The 21,989-nt window shown below is 44.8% G+C and overlaps 1 protein-coding gene across 2 annotated transcripts in view; it reads right to left on the bottom strand.

Annotated features, from left to right (window-relative positions):
• The window catches only part of ACACA (acetyl-CoA carboxylase alpha), a 221,542-nt gene that overhangs the window by 167,489 nt on the left and 32,064 nt on the right, over positions 1 to 21,989 (bottom strand). For both annotated transcript variants that reach the window (XM_063146546.1, XM_063146547.1), the window contains 10 exons: positions 19,537 to 19,635; positions 14,702 to 14,808; positions 12,763 to 12,873; positions 11,407 to 11,616; positions 8,513 to 8,683; positions 6,547 to 6,708; positions 4,013 to 4,176; positions 2,935 to 3,085; positions 1,587 to 1,690; positions 289 to 370 (listed from right to left, as the gene is read on the bottom strand). In XM_063146546.1, the coding sequence (XP_063002616.1) occupies positions 289 to 370; positions 1,587 to 1,690; positions 2,935 to 3,085; positions 4,013 to 4,176; positions 6,547 to 6,708; positions 8,513 to 8,683; positions 11,407 to 11,616; positions 12,763 to 12,873; positions 14,702 to 14,808; positions 19,537 to 19,635 (1,361 nt within the window). The remainder of the gene's footprint in view (positions 1 to 288; positions 371 to 1,586; positions 1,691 to 2,934; positions 3,086 to 4,012; positions 4,177 to 6,546; positions 6,709 to 8,512; positions 8,684 to 11,406; positions 11,617 to 12,762; positions 12,874 to 14,701; positions 14,809 to 19,536; positions 19,636 to 21,989) is intronic.

Raw genomic sequence — 21,989 nt, 5'->3', positions numbered from 1 at the left:
AACTGTCTGGCACAACTAGCCAACGTCAATTAAGGGTTAAGTCTTTGTTTTGAATCTCACCTAAGCCATGAACAGAGTAGGCAAGATTCTCTCTTTTCTTTTCAGCCTCCACGCCTCCATCTGTAATATGGGGATAATAATACTGGCCTACTTTGCAGGGCTGTTGTTAGGGCTACTGACCTACCTTGCAGGGCTGTTGTTAGGGTTATGTGGGAAACACCCCCCACCTTACCCAAGCACCATATCAATGTTCAGGATATTCACTACTGCTGTTATCTGTTGTAGTACCTTCAGCACGTATTTCTTGCCCTCGTAGATGAGTTCCACATCCACTGTGTTCAGCAGCGTATGAGCCGGCAAGACCTGGCCCCTGAAAGATGGAGGCGGAAATCAAGGCTAAATAACAACTTCCCTGGAATTGTCGTGGGAGCCCAACGGTGTCAAGAAAAAGCTGGATCAGTCTAAAGTCACAAGCAAAATCCAGAAGCAAAGTCTCTAACTGGGATCACCGACTGGGGGGGAGGGCTGTTGGGGCAGACCAGGCATCCCCAACCTGGACCTTGGGATGTCAGAGAAATCCACAACGGAATTAAACGAGTTCGGATGAATTCGACCATTGGATTCCACAGCAGACCGGCTTTTCCCGAGCCGTCTGGATTCTGCAGACTTCCGAACCATTTTATTTTTTTTTTACTTTCTGGAATTTTATGTAAATTCGGTTGTAAAAAATAATTTAATTTTTTTTTAAAAAAACAGACTGGCTGAAAATGTACCTTTCCCCTATAGGCTAAAGCATGAATGTACGTATCTAGGGGGGATTTGCGCATTTTCGCAAGTGCAAATTTGCGATTTGAAAACAAGATGATTCCGCGAATGAGTAGACGATGGAACTGAGAATCACCTGGCACCTACGTTGTGGTCTTTTCAACTCCAGGTGAAGACCTCTTGATTCTGCCCAGCTTTTTAGCCCCCTCACTTTTGTTTGAAAGTGTGTGTTGCTGAGTTTTTTATCTTTCCACCGATGCAGGGTTTTCTTACTTTGGTTTTATTCCGTTACAAACTTTTAAAGGTTTTTATATTTTCTCATGTTGCATTTGCAGGGGCGGGGGGTAACTTTTTTAAATGGCCCAGAGAGCTTGGGCTGTCGAACAGTGTGGAAATGTAGAAAATAAATGAATAAACAAACTTGAGTCTTTGGGGCATGTTAGAAATGAAAGCAGCCCCCAATTTTAAATTCAGGAGGGGTGGGGGCAAAAAAATAAGAGATAAACCGTGTCTCAGCTAGATCAGTTGGTTTTAGAAACTGCTCCCATAAGGCCAGGCTTGGAAGTTACATTATTTAGCGGGGGAAACACACAGAGCACAGAAACCAACCATCCGTTCGCTGGTGTTACTGAAAGGCCTTGGGAGAATTTCAGACATCCTTCTTCCCCGCCCATATGTTTAGGCTGCTGTGTGGGTACACAGCACAATGGGGCAGAGCCACCTAGTGGCAAGGCTTTTGGGGGACCGAGGCGAAGTGTTTTTAAAAGATGATTGTGCATTGCTCCTGATTTGGGTCGTTGTTTTTCAAGGCCTTGTTTTACCTCTCCAGGGAGTGCAGGAAGTTGGAGACGCTGTTCCGAAAGCTCACGTCCGCCACGTGGAGAGCCCCGCACACTACGCCCAGCATGGTGTCTGGTCTCTCTGCCTGGAAAGAAAGGGGGGGGAACCAGCTGTTATTTACACCCATCCTTTTTGGACCAGACTGGGTCCGGAAACAGCTTGTAGTGATTAAATCCATCCCAGATAAGAATACATTCAAAATGAGGGGATGGGGGCATGTACGGTAATCCCTCCTAACCCTGGACAGGTGATGGTTTAAGCCCAGGCTGAGCCTTCCAAAGGATTTCCCCTCCCCTTGAAACATGCCCTCTCCCTACACACAATACTTTTTTCCTAGTTCCCCATCCCCACTGCGTTCTCAGACGGCTAACCACTTCCTCCTTTTCCTAGGCACCTTGTTTTTTCCAGCCCTCCATTCCTAGGCCGCCCTGCCTCCTCTGAGTCAGAGCAGTTCGGCCAATGGCATCAAGGAGTCCTTTTGCCCATCCGGCTTTGTAATCTGAACAGCTTAGAGAACCATTCTGTGGTCTTTGGGGGAGTGTCTCAAGGACCACCGGATGGCTCGGAAAAACCCTTCCGAGACCGAAGGCACAGCTCCGGCGTCAGAAGGAGGAGTTGGCGGTATGACACACACACACACGCTGACCCCTTCGGAGCCAGTGCAGAGAGAACCGTGCTGGCTGCCTCTTTGAGGTCAGAAAATTGACTTGGGATAGGGGGGAAAGGGGGCGCTCCAGCGTGCAGGGACAGGAGACCAGAGAGGCCAAGATACGATTTATCCTGAGCCTCGTCCAACCTCCTTCGCTTCCCCTCCGAACCGCCCTCGGAGGAGGAGATCAGAGACTGGAGGATTAAGATGCAAATGAAGGAGATTGGAGGATGAGAGACAAAGACGCTTCTGCTCCTCCTCCTGCCCTGCCAGCTTCAGCCCAACAGGGCACAGGAATCGCAGGAGGCTCCAAGTTCGGCAGCTTCCGAACAGCGAGGGCGGAGTCCGTAGGGTTGCGCCCTGAGCCAATCACCCTTAGCCAGCCATCAGCAGAAAACCTCCAAGTGCCTTACAGCAGAGCAGCCTCCCCAACCCGTTGTCCTCCAGATGTGCTGGACTACAGCTCCCTATGCTGGCTGGAGGATTATGGGAGTTGTAGTCCCACCTATCTGGAGCGCACCAGGTTGGAGGAAGCTGCCGTATAGAATATATCTGCTAAGAGGAACACCGGTCTCAGGCGAAATTTTCCATCCCTTTGTCCACCTAAAGGTTCACATGCACGAGGTTACAGAGAGCGGGATAAACCCAAGAAACCATCCAAAGAAGGGAGCCGGTCACACCTGCACTTTCTCTGCGATGAGCCGGTCCAGCCAGCCAGTGTCGATGCTGTTGTGTTGAAAGCTCTCTGTCTCCAGCAGCTTGATCAAGTACTCCACCGTGGTTCGAAAGTCCCCTCGGATGGACAGCTCCTTCAGGGCCACAACCAAGTTTCTGAAGAGATTTAAACAAAACAAAGAAAGGCACACTTGAGAAAAAATTGAAGGGGAATTCAACTGCCCTAAACCACCCAATTACTGACCCATTGGCAGGTGCAGTAGCCTTGCATTTAAACATTGGCATGGTCTCCACGGGTGACATGGAAGAAATAATAATAATAATAATAATAATAATAATACTTCATCGACATAGCAATACTGAATGACAAAAATGTTGTTGAAAAGAAAGAGGAAAAGAGAGAAAAATATACACCACTGGCCATGGAAGTCAAAGAACTATGGCAATAGGAAGAGGTCACAATTATTCCTTTAGTCACATCAGTAACCGGCATCACATCAAAAAACTATACAGAAAACCTCCAGAAACTGGGCCTACCAAAATACCTCCACACCAACATCCAGAAAGTAGTCATACTTAAAACATGCTCAATAGTCAGGAAATTCCTGAATCTGTAAAAGACAGCATGACTTGGCAACGCCCGTCATGTCTGTCTAGAAAAATGCCATGAGCGAGAAAGAGACAATAATAATAATAATAATCCGCCTCTCCCACTGGATCGAGGCGGGGTACAACACAAATACAAAACACCATAAAATACATATAACGGATTAACATATAAAACTAATACATTATTAAAAAGCAGCACATTATTAAAAGGCATCTTAAAATTCAACTGGGTAGGCCTGCCGGAAGAGATCCGTCTTTAAGGCTTTCTTAAATTCCGGAGGGGCGCAGTTAGGGTCTTGAAGAAAGGGGTGGGGAGATCCAGGTTGTGCATCCCTGATTTAAGACAATTATATAAGTATACGGGTGTAATTAACAATATAATTATAAAAGCTGGCATATTAAAACATCCAACACAGATAAGGCCCAACAACTGGCAGGCGGCGTGCCGAGCTAACGCCCCGCCTCGCTACTTACGAGATGGCTTCCTCGCGGTTTTCTCCCCAGGAGAAACAGTGACCGAACTGAGAGTCGGCAAACTCGTGAAGCCCCCCAGCGGCCGCGACGCTGAAATAGCCCCACACGTTCTTGTTGCTGCGGAAGTTCAGCTCCTGGACCGTTCCAGAGCTGGGTTTAAATCCCTGCAAGTACAAAACAGGGTGTTGTTTAAATTAAAAATTTAAAAATCAGCACGCACCACTGTTAATACTGTTTTAAATCACCAAGAGTCTTTATTGCCTTTTCATATATGAAATATATAAATATACGTAATTCACACCAGGGTCAAGTTTTTTAGGATTGCCGGGTTTCCCCAAAGTCCCTGGCTTGGCTTGCGTTTGAGAGCTGAGCTGAAATCTGGCAACTCTGATCGGGGTGTGTGTATCTTAAACCAACATTTACGCAAATTTTGGCCACAGTGTGTGTAAATCGTGCAAGTTTCAGCCATAATTTGCTTTAAATTGCACAGATAGGGGCCATAATATGCTTAATTTGCACAAACTGCACCTGCCTCTTGCGCAGATTGCATGTGCAATTTGCACAAACAAAGCCTACGATGGCTGCAATTTCTGTGAATGAAGCAAACGGCAGCAAAACTGCGAAAGTGTCGATTGAAGAAAAAGAATGAATGAAAATTCGCGAGCTGGCCCAACTTTATCCGCATCAATAGAAGCGAGATGAGGCCCGAGGAGGAGGGCAGCTGATGAAAACTTGGCAGTCTTCACACACACACACACACACACACACACAGACAGGATCAAGAACCATCCCAAGATTGATAAATCAGGGCTTTCTTTGAACTCCACACAGCCACAATTGGTATCTGGCATGTAATTCAGCACACCCAGAGAGCTTCAGCTATGGGGCGGTATATAAATGTAATAAACAGTAATAATAATTATACATTTTAAAGTGTTTCCAGAGGCATAGATAAAGCAGGCCTCCCCCACCAACGCACAGAATTCTGTTTCTATTCACAATTCATGCAGTCCCAAAGGCCAACGGAAAAAGAGCACTTTCTTAAAAAAAAATGTCCACAGAGCCCCAAATTAGCAATCGCAGTAGATTTATTAGAAAAACACACATTTTCACACTTTGGTAATAGCAGGGAGGAAGGGTGCACTTTTGAAAAATAGTTCTAGAAATGTGTACTTTGCCTGTTCGAAATGCAAAATTTCTCTCATAAGAATGAGTCAAAAAACAGGTGGGCCGAAAGGATCCATTTTTGGAGGATGCCTTTCCCAGTATCTTACTGTAGCTGTTTTTAGCCGTTTCAAATTATTTTTAAATTTTGCATGTAAGTTTTGTATACCACGATTTGGTAATTTTTGTGAACTGCCAAGAGAGCTTCAGCTATTTGGATGGTACAGAAATGAGAGAAATGACACGAAATTTGGGTGTGTTTGAAAATCGCTGGTTCGCCCATCCCTAGGATGTTTGTATCTGAACAGGTGAGCTCTGCCTGAGACATCCACTGGAGTCCTATCCACCATGGTTATCATAGAGCTGTATGCTTCCCATGCTAGACTATCCTCTCCTGCACTAGACTAGAGAGGAATCCAAGTTAACCTCCCCAGTGGGAGAAGCTTCATCTTTTCAGATGGATCAAAACTCACTGTAACAATGAAGCTCACTGGGTAACTCTAGAACAGTCATTGGCTCAGTTCAGACAACACGTTAGTCAAGTAGGAGATACTCCCCCACACAACATGTTCTAACTCCACCGTTGTGTGACTGTGGGCTCCCATGGAGTTGAGGAAAATCCATTGTGATGTTTGATTGACAATTCCTCCACCCTCTCTCCTCCCCGGGGCCTCCTGATGGTATCCCATCAGCCATTGCTGCAAAATAACCCAATCCCAGCAGCTCTCCTAGAGCGGCACTTGCTCCTTTCGCCACTCTTGCCAGGGAACTCTGTAGCCAGTGGGAAAACGCCACTCAATGCAACGGAAAACTCCACAGAGCCCGCCATACAACATGCAACACAACGGTTGTGCAGGAACTCTCCTCTGCACAGCATGGATATTCTGCGTGGAGTGTTTTCCTAAAAAAAAACTCCACCGTGGAGTTGAGTTTTCCTACCACTTTCTCAACAATGGTGTAAAAACTCCACCGTGGAGTTCTAAAACCACCATTGAGAAACATGTTGCCTGAACTGAGCCACTATCTCTCAGCCTTACCTACCTCACAGGGTTGTTGTGAGATAGTGGGAGTGGAAGAAACATGTATAGCAAACTTTCTTTGGAGGACACAAGGTATATACAAGTATAATAAAAAATATTACACATTAGTAATGTAAGCTGGTGACTTTGTTAAAGGTTTATCAGGGTTCTACCCTAAAAGGTGACCTTAAAACCTTTTAAAATCAACATACATAAATTCATTTTTTTCTGGGTGAACATTAAACCAATTTTCAGGTCTCTCATACACACGCCCATAATGAATGTAAAACTCTCGGGGCTGTTTTAGTACAATTATCAATAACAACTTTATAAATGAGAAAAATGGCTTACCTCGTCAGGATTCTCGCTGGTTATGCGGGCAGCGATCACATGACCCCTTGGACAAGGCACATGGGCAGAATTCTCAAAATCAATAGGGCTGTCTCCCCAGGGAGAGATCCCATACATGACTCGGATATCCTTGATCCTGTGGAGGGGAATTCCCATGGCAATCTAAAAGCAAGAGAAATACGGCCCTGTTTATATTTAGTTGCACACCACCAAAACATATGCCATGGCCTATGTTCTGACCGGAATAAGGTGACCCGCATCTGTGCTGGCTTGTTCATGCCTTATTTTGGCCACCACTTTGGTGATTTTGGCCACCATTTAATTATCTATTTTCTCAGCATCACCACATCACAGAAAGCTGGCTGATACCCCAAACTATGCCCGACGACTAACACACTTAGTTCCACCACATATTTTGAACAGATTTTGCACAAAGCAAATTTCAGTTAACTGCCATCCTGTAATTTTTCAGCTTAGGCTTCTAAACTCCTTTGGGAAAGTGCAAGGCCTAGCATTAGCTTGCCCTCAAAATGAGGTAAAGAGCGTGGCTGCAAGAGCATACGTGCACATGCTGGGACAGAGTTGGTGTCAGCCATCTTGGCTGCCCACCTTGGCTTTCGGGTCGAAGCTGAAGTGCATCACTTTAGGCAAAGCTGTTCTTTAAAATCTAGCAAAACGGAAGGAACGACAGTGCAGTTTGGAGCACTCTTGGAAGGTCAGGGTGGCGAGGAAATCCGATTTAACACCAGGCCAAGTCAGCAGGTTCATTCAGCACGCAGAGTGAACCAATTGCACATCCGCTCGCATCTTATGGCAGAAACAGGGAGCAAGTTGCCAAAGATTCAGCACTAGGACTGCTTCATCGATGCCAGAGTTCATTTCAGCTTTAACTTTAAAAAGCATAAGCAGCAGCCTTTCCTCCGCTACACGCTCAGCCACTAAACCTTGACATTAAGCAGCTAAAAAAAAAAAAAAAGCAGAAGATATTTTTTTACAGGGACAGGAAAATAAAGTCTGAAGCCAACAGAGGATCAAGACGCAGGGCTCTGCATCTTGACACTCTGCTGTCAAGATGCAGAGTGGAACACTCTTTCCATGTGACTGTAGCCTAAACGCCAGCAGCTAACCTAGCTGGTTCAAAACCACAGCACAACACCCACCACCTAAGAGCGTTTGTTGGGCTTAGACTATGGATGCCACTTCCTTCTCCGTCACCCTCACCCTCAGGTACAGAGAAGTATGGATTCCGCAGGTGGGAACACATAACACACCAAAGCAAACCGTTTCCCCTCAAATAGCCTCAAAGCTTGGGGAATCTTTTCAACTATTCCAGGTGCCAACTGATGTCCCTTGAAACCCAATACGGTCCTTGAAAACCCGCCCCCACTTGGCCTTGACCACTAAGCATTTGGGGGCTTGTGTACAGTTTTTTCCAAAATATGAAAATGCCGCTCTTGAGGCCTAGTTACTGGCTCTAAAAGCTAAAATATGCTGATATTTTTCATCCCCTTTCGCCTTTGGCTTCACCTCTTTGGCCTTTGGGGAGCGAGGTCGGAGTTTTGTGTTTTGTATTTATTTATTTATTTATTTATTGTGTTTCTATACCGGCCCAATAGCCGAAGCTCTCTGGGCGGTTTACAAAATTAAGACAATTCAAAACAAAACAACAGTATAAAACCATAATATAAAATACAATATAAAAGCACAACCAAGATAAAAACAGCAGCAATGCAAAAATACAAAAATTACCTTTGGCTGCTTTGGTTATTTCTAAAAAAAAATGGCGGCCGCGACATCCTTCCGGGACGTCACACGGCCGTCTGGACACCCAGGGAGGATCAAGGAAGCCGGGAAGTCCATGATCCTCCCCCTACACCCTTGTGGTGTAGACATGCCCCTTGATAGCCCTGACTGATGACGTGGACCTGGGAGACCCAGAACCCAAACTCAACGCAACCCGACTCACCTGGAGCTGAGCTGAAGGCAGGTTGACGTCGGCCACCATCTCCGTGCAAGGATGCTCCACCTGGAGCCGAGGGTTGAGCTCCAAGAAGTAGAAGCTGCCATCTTGGCTGTAGAGGTATTCTACCGTACCGGCGCTCACGTAGCCCACCATCTTGGCGAGTTTCACCGCACACTAAAAAGAGACACACACACACAGAGAGAGAGAGAAAGGACAAGAGAGAGAAATCTTTTAGTTCTGTAAGTTTTTGTCCTGTTGTTTTAAACCTGTTATTGTATTTTAAGCCTCTGCATCGCTGCTAAGTTGCCTTCTGGTTTTACTTTTATAACAGTACTTTTAAACTTTTGAATTCCACATTGCATTCTATGCTGTGCTTTGGGGTTCGAATTGTTGTGAACAGAAATGTAATAAATAAAATTTAGTTTTAGGAGCTATTCGGAGGCAGCAACAACAACAACAAAAGCTGCATGCCAGCCAGGAAAACCTTGTCTGGTTTACAACGATGGAGACGGTTTTGAGTCAACAGCGAGATTTCATATATTTAAAAATGGAGGATCGACAATTGCCTGCTGCTTTCCTCTTCCCTGTGGTCTTAGCGGGCCCTGAAACCATCACGTCACCTGGCAGAGTCTGACTTGGCTATTGACCAACCCCTCCTCTTCCTCCATGCCATCTTAAGACTCTGACCATCCAGGCATCCTGACTACAACATCCAGGCAGCCTTTCTCCCCGCTCCTATTCCCCAGCCCTTCTCTCTGCCTCCAATTTTGGTAACATCTTGCCCGATGAAGAGATCTGGAGATCCTGAAAGCTTGCACTTTTTTTTTGTCATCTTTGAGTTGGCCTAACGGACGAATTACACTATATGGATTTTGTCATTTTTCTTACGGCCAACTGTAATTCTGCTGATGGCCTTTGGTTTTGTACATATCCCCATAGGAAGCCGGCTGTCTGGCTGTTAAGCTGAGTTGCGTAGGCCCTACTTTCTGTCCTGTCCACCCTCAGGAACAAGAGGCTGGGCTTTTTCAGTGGCAGCACCAAGAATACCAAAACACCCCCACAGTGGAGATCTACCATGTTCATTCTTTTTAAGACATTTACTGAAAACTGTCATGTTCCTAGCTTTAAATTGTGGCCGCTCATTCTGTTTAAACATCTTGTATTAACGTTTGACTTCATCTATAGATATAATGAGTCACGATTCAGCCCAAATCGGGTCCCCAAGATGAAGCTTTCAAAAGTAAAAGGGAAAAACACACACATAGGATTGCAGTCTTAAAACATTAAAAAGCCATATGGAACAAAACTGTTTTAACAGCCCACCCAAAACTGAACAGAGAAGGGGCCATTTCTAAACATTTCCTTAGCTATGTTTAATTCCTGGGTTCAGACAACACGCTAACCCACAGTTCAACCGAAGACGCACGGTTCAACAACAACAGATTGTTGACCAGGGCTGGTTACAGGGAGCATACAACTCCCCTGTTAAAACAGCTCCACTGGCTTCCAGTCTGTTTCTGGGCACAATTCAAAATGCTGGTTATGACCTATAAAGCCCTACATGACTCAGGTCCAGGTTATCTGAAAGACCGTATTCTCCCTTATGAGCCTGCCTGGGCTTTGAGATCTTCTGGAGAAGCCCTTCTTTCAGTCCCACCTTCTTCACAAGCGCGCTTGGTGGGAACATGGGAGAGGGCCTTCTCGGTGGTTGCTCCAGTGCTTTGGAACTCTCTTCCTGGGGAAGCTAGACTGGCTCCCTCCTTGATGGGCTTTCGGAAGGAAGCAAAAACTTGTTTGTTCCAGCAGGCCTTTGGAGAATAATCTGGTCCTCAATCTATGTTAAGGACTTGTAATTTTGTTGTGTATTTTAAACCTTTTTTTTTTTTTTACATTTCTTTTCCTATGTTTTAAAATGTATGTTTTAAACTTTGTAAGAGCGCCTTGAGGCCCAGTACTGGGCAAAAGGCAGGATACAAATAAATATAATAATAATAACCCACACTCAATCACTGAGCGTGGATTAGTGTAGTGTACGAATCCAGCCTTTGACCCTGTTCAGACGACATGCTAAGCCACAACAGTTAAACATTCTGAGCTAAACATTATGGCTTAGCATGTCATGTGAACCATTCCTAACCACGGTGGCTACATAACCACGGTTTAAACGTGCTCACTGACCATTTGCTGCAAAAGGGTTAGTTAGCAGCCTAACCATGGCTTAGCGTGTTGTCTGAGAAGGCCCTTTGTGTTGCTACCTGATGACAATTTATTATTTATTTATTTATTTATTACATTTTTATACCGGCCAATAGCCGAAGCTCTCTGGGCGGTTCACAAAAATTAAAACCACAGTAAAACACCCAACAGGTTAAAACACAATTACGAAATACAGTATAAAAAGCGCAACCAGGATAAAACCACACAGCAAAGTTGATATAAGATTAAAATACAGAGTTAAAACAGTAAAATTTAAATTTAAGTTAAAATTAAGTGTTAAAATACTGAGTGAATAAAAAGGTCTTCAGCTGGCGACGAAAGCAGTACAGTGTAGGCGCCAGGCGGACCTCTCTGGGGAGCTCGTTCCACAAGCGGGGTGCCACAGCAGAGAAGGCCCTCCTCCTGGTAGCCACCTGCCTCACTTCCTTTGGCAGGGGCTCACGGAGAAGGGCCCCTGTAGATGATCTTAAGGTCCGGGTACGTACATATGGGAGGAGGCGTTCCTTCAGATAACCTGGCCCCAAACCGTTTAGGGCTTTAAATGTCAATACCAGCACTTTGAACAACAATGACCCATCGGCCCAAGGGCAGGTCTCACCGATTGTTTTGCCACTGAAATAAAAAGGAGACTCCAGATATTTTGCCTAAATAATCTGAGAAGGCCAGAATTCCCATCCCACCTGTTCCATGTGTTCGAAGACCGCCAAAGTAGCAATTGACGCCGGGGCTTCCTCAATGATCTTCTGGTGCCGGCGCTGCACCGAACAGTCACGGCCGAAGAGGGAGATGGCGTTGCCGTACTGGTCTGCGAGGATCTGGACCTCCAAGTGGCGGGATTGTTTGGCGAGGCGCATGACAAAGATGGGGGATCCCGGCACTTCAGCTTGAACCTGAGAATTGAACACACACCACCAGGTACAAACGAAGGCCGTCTCACTCTGTCTTATTTTTTGACATAGCCTAGCATCGAAATTTGTCTCCAGCCTTGTTACTATAAAGTAACGAGATCTACTTCTGTTTTCTTTGTAGTCTGGTTTGCCCAGAACGGAGACGGTTCTGAGTTAAGAGCTGGATTTAATCGTTTTAAAATGAAGGATCTGCTACTTTCTTCTTCCTGCACCTTCTGCATGCAGAGTGTGCGCTCTGCCACTGAACTATGGTTTTTTCCCCATGGAGGCCCAAATAAAATGCCCAGCAATCAGGAGGGCAGGATCTTCAGTGTCCTCCACAACTCTCCCAACAATTAGCATAAATGGAATACAATTACAGAAAACAAGTTTTATAAACGCAAACAGTATGTGTGTTGGAGGGGGAACCATTACATAAATGTGCAAATATTTGCATCATTTGGATTTTTTCTTGAATGAGATTGTTTTATATAAAAAGTAAAATAATAATAATAATAATAATAATAATAATAATAATATGATATTATTTGGCTTTTTTCTTGGATGAGATTTTTTAATTTTAAAAAATTATGATATGTTTAATAATAATAGGCTTTTTTCTTGGATGGAATTTTTTAATTTGTTAAAATTATTATTATATTAATGATATAATGATATTGTCATTTTACTAATTATTATAAGTCTTACTATTGACGTTATCATCGTCATCATCATTACTATTATTAATATTATTCATAGAATCATAGAATAGTAGAGTTGGAAGGGGCCTCTAAGGCCATTGAGCCCAACCCCCTGCTCAATGCAGGGATCCACCCTAAAGCATCCCTGACAGGTGGTTGTCCAGCTGCCTCTTTGAAGGCCTCTAGTGTGGGAGAGCCCACCACCTCCCTAGGGAACTGGTTCCATTGTTGTACTGCTCTAACAGTCAGGAAGTTTTTCCTGATCATAGAATCATAGAATAGCAGAGTTGGAAGGGGCCTCTAAGGCCATTGAGCCCAACCCCCTGCTCAATGCAGGAATCCACCTCAAAGCACCCCTGACAGATGGTTGTCCAGCTATTGCTGTCATTATCAGAGGGCAAGCTAGCATTTCTTCAAACCGCAGACAGAAGCATCAAAGGAAACATACCTGCCTAAAGAGATTGGGGAAGTCGTCCGCATTGTTCACTTTCCGGATCCCTTTTCCTCCGCCTCCCTCGGAAGCTTTGATCATGACTGGATAACCAACTTCGTCGGCTGCCTGAGCACAAGAAGGAATGCAAATGCACCAAGGTTAGAGGCCTGAGCAAATTTGCCAGCACCCCCCGCCCCACAGCAGGACGGCTTCTTATGGATAGGGGGGGAGGCGCTTCTTTAGGAAGGCTGGACTGATCCACTTAGGACTTTAGGCGAAGCTTGCATGTGGGGTGGGGCGGGGGACTCCATTTCACGCCACATGAGAGTATTTCTCAGGAACCTCTCTCCAAACCTAAGGCCAGGCTTTCTAGATCTGACCAATGATCCATCTAGTCCATCCTCATGTGACCCACAGCGGCCAACCATAAATATCTTGAATCTAGTCGTTCGTTACAAGAATGTCTTGAATCTAGTTATTATAACTGAATGGGGCTGTTCTCACAACACACTGACACTCAGTGGTGGAGTGGGGGTTGTTGATTGTTGAACCATGGGTTAGCCGTGTTGTCTGAACCCAGGACATCTCCCACAAGGTGGCTTATTAACCACGCAGGGTGGCTGGTTAACAACCCAACAACAAACCACGGGTTCTCAAGGTGGCTTGTTCGAGAAGAATAAGCCACAGTGCATGATTAACAAGCCACGCCATAGAAAACGTCTGGGTTCAGACAACACGCTAACCCACGGTTCAGTAAACCACACTCAACCACTGAGTGTGGGTTAGCATGTTGTGCGAAACCAGTCACTCTCTCTCCGTGTATATCTTGCTATTACAACACGGCAACACATTGCTCAGGAAAGTGCTGAGTCCCTAATGTTTGTGAGGTGGAAAGACAGACGAATGTAATGTACAGTATGGGTGTCTACGTGGAAAAGAATGAGGCCGTTTCTTCAACTGCATTTTCCTCCTCAAAATTGCTTCTCCCCATGTATTTTTCTCCCAAGTAGGGGATATTTTTGGCCACAAAACTTTGGAGGGAGGGATGGGGGGGGAAGTGATTTTAGGGAGAAATGCACAGGCAGCAAAAGGGTTCAGAGCTCTGACTCTTCTTCACATCGCTCCCCACTCCTTGTTTCATAATGCAGCTGTAGGCAGCAGGTACATCAGGTTTCTCTAGCTGCCACCTAGGGAATTTGTAGTAGATGGGCAAGGCCTTTGACTTCCAATTGTTGAACAAGAGTAAGTGAAACTGGAAGTGTGTGTGTGTGTGTGTGTGTGTGTGTGTATTCATTCATTCATTCACTGGCTTTGTGCCAATTGCCTGTCTCTTCACCGGAGTTTTCCTCCTCTGTAAAATGGGCGTATTAATTGGATGCCTCTGAACAGGTCTTCTTTGAGAGTTTTGTGTAAGAATCTCCCATCTATAATAAGTCAGATATAGTTTTGTATTTGTATAAACAACATATGTTCCATGGGGTGCCAGTGGGTAAATGACTCCATGGCCCTCCCCTTTTATTTTGAACTTGGCTCTGGTTAGCAGACCTCAGTAAAAAAATAAAGCTTAAAATGAAGTGGATCCCATAAGCCCCCAAACTGCCCACCTGTTCTAGGGAAACTGCAACACCCCAGTTCTAATGCATGGGTCTGAAATAACCATGCCCCAAGAATCCTGGTCTCAGATTAACCATATGCATAAAACGTGATAGGTTGACAGGGGGAAGTGGGGCCATTCCACCAGCCCTGCTGAAAGACATCTTTGTTTTTCCTCCTCCCTCCCCGTTGCTTTTTCCTTTCATATCGTGTCTTATTAGATTGTAAGCCTGCAGAAAGAGACCCTCTTGTTTTACTGCATGTAAGCCAGTCCAGGAGTCTTTTTGGGTGAGGAGCAGGATAAAAGTCCTTGCAGGAAATGAACAAATGGGTCCAGGGGCGTCTGGACCACCGTGCCTACCCGAAGCCCATCATCCACGTCTGTCACGCAGCCCTTCTCGTACAACTCCTGGGGGACGTTCAAGGTGCGCTTCAGAAAGTCGCTCTCTTGCCAATCTACTCGCAGGCCTGAAACACAAAACAATCTTTGCATCACTTTAAATTGCACCCAAATCACACAACACAACTTCCAATGCCCTTGTTCTGTTTTATTTTATTTATTCACCAAAAATAAAAATTAGAGAAATAAAAACAGGACACACGGTTGAACAGGATCACCGAAAATACGTACTCCAGAGCGACATGAAAGTTAACTTTTCTACAACCTTGTTCGTTGATCTCCCTTCCTCAGCCTGTTTTATTTAATTGGGTCAAAAATGCATTCATGAAAATCCCTGCATGACTGTCACACACGCAGGCTCAGTTCAGATAACACATTAGCCAAGTGTGAAAACTCCAGTCAAAGGTTGAGTTAGGAGGTGTTCACCACACAACATGCTCTAACTCCACCTTTGTGTGACTGTGGGCTACCGTGGAGTTGAGTAAAACCCATCACAACGTTTGACTGACAGTTCCTCCACGCTCTCTCCTCCTGATGGTATCCCATCAGCCATTGCTGCAAAAAAAAAATCCTAGCAGCTATCCTAGAGCGGCACTCGCTCCTTTTGCCACTCTTGCCAGAGAACTCTGTAGCCAGTGGGAAAACTCAACACAATGGAAAACTCCACGGACCCCTAAACAACACAGAACACAACAGTTGTGCAGGAACTCTCCACTGCACAGCGTGGATATTCTGCGTGGAGTGTTTTCCCAAAAAATCTCCACCGTGGGGTGGAGTTTTCCCTCCAGACAACACATTTCTCAACGGTGGTGTAAAAACTCCTCTGCATAGTTCTAAAACCATCGTTGAGAACCGTGATGTCTGATCTGAGCCACAGGGTTCGTGGATGCAGCAACTTCCTTAATCCAACAATACAGAGGTGAATAAGCAAGTTATCAATTCAGGCCTTTTCCCCCAGAGATGACTTTCAAGGTAACCCAATATTATAGTTTTTGGAGTGCCGGGAATTTCACAGAGCAGCCTTCCCCTGCCTACTGCTCTCGGAATGTGTCGGACTACAAGTCCCATCACTGTCATTGGTCATGTTGGCTGCGGATTGTGGGAGTTGTAGTCCAACACATCTAGTTATCCTTCTCAGGATTCCTGCCATATCCCTTTTCAATAAATGATGCTTCTGGTTATTATCGCCATCACCAAATTTCGTTTGTTCAGCCATTTCACACTTTTTGGGGAGGGAGTTGAATGTTTATGGTTTAATATGTATGTTTATGGTTTAATATGTTCTATCGTGCTGCATTTTAGGGTTTTAATTTTTGTGAACTGTCCAGAGAGATTTGGCTATTGGGAGGCATAGAAATTTAAGAAATGAAAAGAAATTTAAAAAATTAGACTGACTGTTAAATAAGAAATATGTTACCGAAAAACTGGACACTGAAACATCAAAAATCCAGTATGACTGAAAGTATATTTAAATATAGCTTATTAGATGCCTCCATTAAAAATATATATTATTGCTTTCTGTATAATTTCAGGCTTGGATGAGAGGTAACCTTTTTCAAAGTGTTTGAAAATACTTAATATTTTCTGGAACATTCATGGCAGCGTTGCACTGAATTTTTGGCTCATAATTTGGCTCATAAAATTTATCAAGGCGAAAGAACAGAATTATGTATAATTATATATGATGGATATTGCTTGATTGATTCTCTGTTGTGGATTTGTTTGGAGTTTTCTCCTTTTTCCCTTCTGTTTTGCGATGACTTTTGGTTTAAGCAAATAAAGACTGAACTGAACTTATCAAGGTCAAAGAGGGTCTTTTTTCCCTCTTTCTTTTTTTAAGACAGAGGTGTCCCATTCACAGCTGTTTATTTCCCCCAATTTGCATCAGCAGCATTTAAAAAAGGGGCTTCTTTCCTCAACCACTCCAGCCAATCCAGGGTCTCACAGGCAGTGCAATGCTGACACTTCACAAGACAGCCAATCAGATCTGGCTGCGTGATGACCTCACAAAGCCAAACCAGAGTAAGGGCAATCCTTCCTGCCATCTTATCTCAATCGGTGAATATGTTAACTCCATTCCACAATCACTGAACGATTGCGAAAATGCATTATTCAGCCCTAAAATGGGAGCCGGCCCATTCCGTGGGGGATGGAGGAAGGGACTGATTTTTCGCAATACGTCCCCCAACCGATTTGACTCAGCCCTAATTATTTGCAAAACGGTCATTCCAGATTTCAAAAACTTGAGTCCAATCCAAATCCAAATTTCATCACTGGAATCTGAACTTTGTCACCCACGTTGTGCTACCAAAATGTGAAACTTGCAGCAGAAGTCAGTGACATATATTAGTATTCGTTTAGGCTCCTATCTGCCGGCAACGAGAAGCAAAATGAGGACGTTCACATAACCGGGGCCTCAAATAAGCATGGTATGCACCCCTATTGGACAACTGCTGTTGATGCCTCCAACAGGCAGCCACTAGACACCTAGTGGTTAGAGCAGTGTTACCCAAATCTCAATTAATCAAGGTACAATCACCCCTCAAATTAAAATTAGAGAATTAAAACCAAAGACTCCCAAAAAGTTCAATTTTTTGAACAAGCAGGGACTATTCCAAGTAACTGCCAGAAGAGGCTCTCTGTTGCGTTTCTGCAGGAGTTCCTGATCCTGTAAAGTTGCAGTTAGTTTAAGGGCATAATCCTTAAACTTGGAGAGTGGAAGGAGCATCCAGTGCAGAGTGGAAGGAGCAGCGGAGGTGATCTTCGCCTCTTGGTACCTACCACTCTGCATTTTAGCTAGACCAATGGCCTTCAACTGGCGGGTGGCGACCCAAAAGTGCGTCATGAGATCAGTCCAGATGGGTTGCAGCAAAGGTGTTGCCACGATGTTGGGCATGGGGGAAATTGTGAAAGTGGGTTCCCATGATGCAGGTGGGGAGTCCGAGGTCGGTCATGGGTCTGCACCAGCTGAAGACCAGAGCTAGATGGGCTTTTTTCGCCCATCTAGCTGAGGCATGAGGGAGGGGAGGGAAGGAGGGTGGGGAGATGAGGATTCCTCATAAGCTAGCCTCCCCAGTCCCCTCCCCACCCCATGGGAAGACCCCCTTCACCTTCCCTCAGAGAGACAGCCAGCACAATTCTTTCTTCATTGGCTGTGAGAGGAAGGGGAGGTCAAACTCTCGGGTCCAAGGTTAGAGTACTGTCTCTGAGCTCTGAACTATCTTATGCCATCACCACCCCAGACGCTGCCTAGGGGTCACAGGATTGCTCTGTGTTTCAAGTAAGCCTTTAATGGATGGGTTTTATCGATGTGTCTTCGTAAACATTTTATATCTGGCTATTTTAATGTATTTTTTATTTTGCTTTTCAACTTTACCTTTTTATTTTACTGTATGATTATTTTTTTAATACTAGTATTTTGTTTGCTGCCTTGCATGGACCGTTTCCAGAAAGATAGCTCATATGCAGTTCAGTATATAAGGCTAGAGCAATGACTCATGCAGGGGCACAAATGGCAGCCTCTTCCACAGGTTGATAGTCATACTGCACTTCTACAGCAGAAGTGATTGATCAGAGAACTACCTGCCATCAGAGGAGGCCAATTGGAATGGAGGCAAGGCCAGAACAGTGACTCATACAGAGAGACAGATGGGCTGAAAGTGCTCCAGGGGAAATTAGGGGGGAAAGAAAAAGGAGGAGAATACCAGAGGGGAAAGTGGGGAAGTAGAAGGAAGAAAAAGCAGGGAGTCAAGATCTGCAGAGACAAGGAGAGTGAAGTTCACGTGCTGAAATAACACGCCACAACCTTCAGCTATGGGCTTGTAGTGTCACGTAAATAAGTTAATGCTGAGCCCTAGCATGGCAGCAAAGAGACTGCAGTCTTCTCAGAAGCTGCCAGCTCTGGAAGGCATCCGGCCATAACAAATTGACAACTACTTGCTGGAAGGACAGCGAGCAATTGTGCAAGGATGTTGGGGAATAGGAAAAGAACACATTCCGGAAGAGAATGTACAAGCCACACCAGAGAATCTTTGCACCCAAAGCCAACAGATTGATTATAGTTGACTGCAGGTAGAGCATCAATGGGATTTGCTAGCTGGGCAGTTGGTCGATCGGATTACGTATCGAAATGTATCTAACTGGGAAGGATGCCACACAGAGGATGGCCAGGATCACTTCTCAATCATCCCAGAACACGGAATAATGGGCTCAAGTTACAGGAAGCCAGTTTCCGGCAGGACATCAGGAAAAACTTCCTGTTAGAGCAGTACGACAATGGAACCATTGACCTAGGGAGGTCGTGGGCTCTCCCATACCAGAGGCATTCAAGTTGCAGATGGACAGCCATCTTTCAGGGATGCATTAAGGTTGGACTTGATGGCCTTAGAGGCTCCTTTCAACTCTACTATTCTCTGATTCTAACTAAGCCTTAGGAGATGCCAGGGGGAGGGAACTGCCAAGTGATGAGGTGGGGCAAAAGGAAGGAAGTGTGGCCCTGATCCCCATAGTGCCCTATTGGGTCTCCAAATGCGCTAGATTTGTGCCATGGACCTGGGGTTGAATACCCCTGGTTTACATGAATGCTGATGCAATACAGTTAGGAAATATGAGAGCCAAAATTGGGACACCAGTAACAGCTTGAAGTAACAGGGACATGGGAGGTTGATCACCCCACACCATATATTATGGGATGGGTGCATTATGTTCATACGACGCTCGTGAAAGCCCCTTGCAATTGCTACATGCACACACATGCTTTGGTCACACAGCTCATTGAGGCCTCACACAGCCCTTACCGCTGCCGCTCCATGGAAGCGTGGGGATGCCTGCGGTCTGGGCCACGATTGACGAGGCGATTTTGTCACCCAGCGCCCACATCGCTTGGCTCGGCGGACCTGCAAAGGACCAAGGAGAGAGACAAAACGTCAAAGGCCCAGCGAAAGACTCAGCAACAAAACCGCAAGCTAACTGAGGGGCGACTTTCCGCCATCCCAAACAAACAGCAACTTCTTCCTCGATTGCAGCCCTATTCCACCCCATGGGGAACAGACATAAGGACGAGCAGCAACAAAAATCACAGGATTTTAGTTCATCTTCTGGGGATTTGTTTTCCCCCCAAGGAACCTAAAGGCTGCTGCTTGGATGGGTAGCTCTCAACACTTTTCAAAACACATATATGCACATACACAGACAAACACATTTCTTTATCCAAGGATAGTGTTGTATTTCCAAGCCCTCCCGCTACAGTGCGAGACAATAAAGAGGTCTGCCAAGTAATCCACAAAACTTTATTCAGCAAATAAACATCTCTTCACACCTGAAGAGAGTTTAAACACTAGGAACTTTCCTCTAGGCTAAAGCTTAGCTAAATAATCGAGACAATTGTCCTTTCAACAAAAGGGAAGGTCTTTTCCCTGAGTCCCTCAACTTCAGGGAAGATTCCTCTGAAGAAGCCTTTGACGAGAAGCTAGCTGAGCTGATCGCCTCTCGCCTTCTTTTAGCTCCAGCCGTTTGAATCTGTGGCGGACTCTGGAATCAGTCAACTGAAGCCTCTTCCCCCCTCTGAGGATTGCGGAGTTCCCCCAGGCTCTGAGTTGTTAATGTTTTCACTGATAAAGTCTGGTGATGATTCATCCCTGGCTGGTGAAGAGCCTGGGAGAACCTCCTCTCCCGCTTGCTGTGTAGACTGGTATGTTTCTACTCCTACTTCATCTGGTTCAGAATCTGATTCTGACTGATAGCCTGAAGCTCCTTCCCGCACACTAAGGGGAACAGGCCTGATCATGACAGTTTGCTTATTCTTCTCCTCCTTAATAAGAGGTGCTTGGAGGTGCGGGTGGGAGGACAAACATTCTGCTTTGGTGAGCTGCAGCATGACCATTTTTTCCTAAGTGGTCAATAATAGTAATAACAATAAAATAATAATAAATTATTCTTTTGATAATTAACTATTCATGATTAATCATTATTAATAAATCACACCATTCATTAATAATATGTGGATTAATTATTTTAATTAACTATTCATGATTAATTAATTGTTATTACTATTATCAATATAAAGTGCCCTTCATACACAAGATTCCAAGATGCTGTACACAACATCAAAAACGCACAACTAATCCACTATTTTATTTAGTTAGGGTGACTCTATGAAAAGGAAGACAGGGCTCCTGTATCTTTAACAGTTGTATTGAAAAAGGAATTTCAGCAGGTGTCTTTTGTATATATGGGGAACCAGCTGAAATTTCCTCTTCATCACAACAGTTAAAGCTGCAGGTGCCCTGCCCTCTTTTAAAACTTGTCACTCTAGTATAGCTCCTGCAGCTTTAACTGTGGTGATGAAGAGGGAATTTCCCCAGGTTCCCCATATATACAAATGACACCTGCTGAAATTCCCTTTTCTATGCAACTGTTAAAGATACAGGCGCCCTGTCCTCCTTTTCATAGGGTCACCCTAATTTACTTATATTTATTTATTAATTTAAATCCCGCCTTTTGCCCTTTTGCTAGGATCCCAAGGGGGCAAAGAAGATCCTCCTCCTCTCCTTCTCTCCATTTTATCTTCTCAACAATCCTGTGAGGTAGCCGAGTGAGCTTCATGGCCGAGTGGGCACTAGAACCTGGATGTCCCCAGTCCAACATGCTAACTACTCACCACACTGGCTCCCTAAAAACCATACAATTACACACTAAAACAAATACACTATGGAGCTCAAGTGCAAACCTTTGCTACAGAAAAGGGGTGCTGTTTTTCTGAAACAAGTTTGGAAGTATTCACCCTGGGCTCCTCAACTTAGGCCCCCCGGACGGCTCTCTTAGCACTTTCCAGGCTCTCTGCCTTTCTGGGTTTTTCTTTTTTTAAAGGTTTTTTAAAAATTCAAACAAGCATCAAGCTGTCCCCTGGGAGACAGAATGCTATCCTAGCTGGTCTGATCTAGCAGGTCTCTTCCTGTGTCATATAGTATGTTCTTATTATTACTGGTGTCTATGAACATTGAACGATGGCAAATCAACTATTTCATTTGCATTGGACTGGAAACCTCTGATAGAGTATATACAAGAGCTGCAAAAGAATGGTGTATTTGTTTGTGGTTTTTATATATAATCTGTGGTCTTTACTGGACTGGCTAAAGTGAAGTAACTGACAGCCCATATGTCCAACATGAAGATTGCCTCAAATGGAATATGGCCTTATATGTTTTGTATATGTGTTTTTATTAGAGGTATGAGCGCAGAGCGGTGGCGC

The sequence above is a fragment of the Elgaria multicarinata genome, chromosome 22, assembly GCF_023053635.1.
Source record: "Elgaria multicarinata webbii isolate HBS135686 ecotype San Diego chromosome 22, rElgMul1.1.pri, whole genome shotgun sequence".
Lineage (NCBI taxonomy): Eukaryota > Metazoa > Chordata > Lepidosauria > Squamata > Anguidae > Elgaria > Elgaria multicarinata.
Note: the sequence above shows the minus strand (reverse complement) of the source record. Positions and strands in the feature narration are given on the sequence as shown.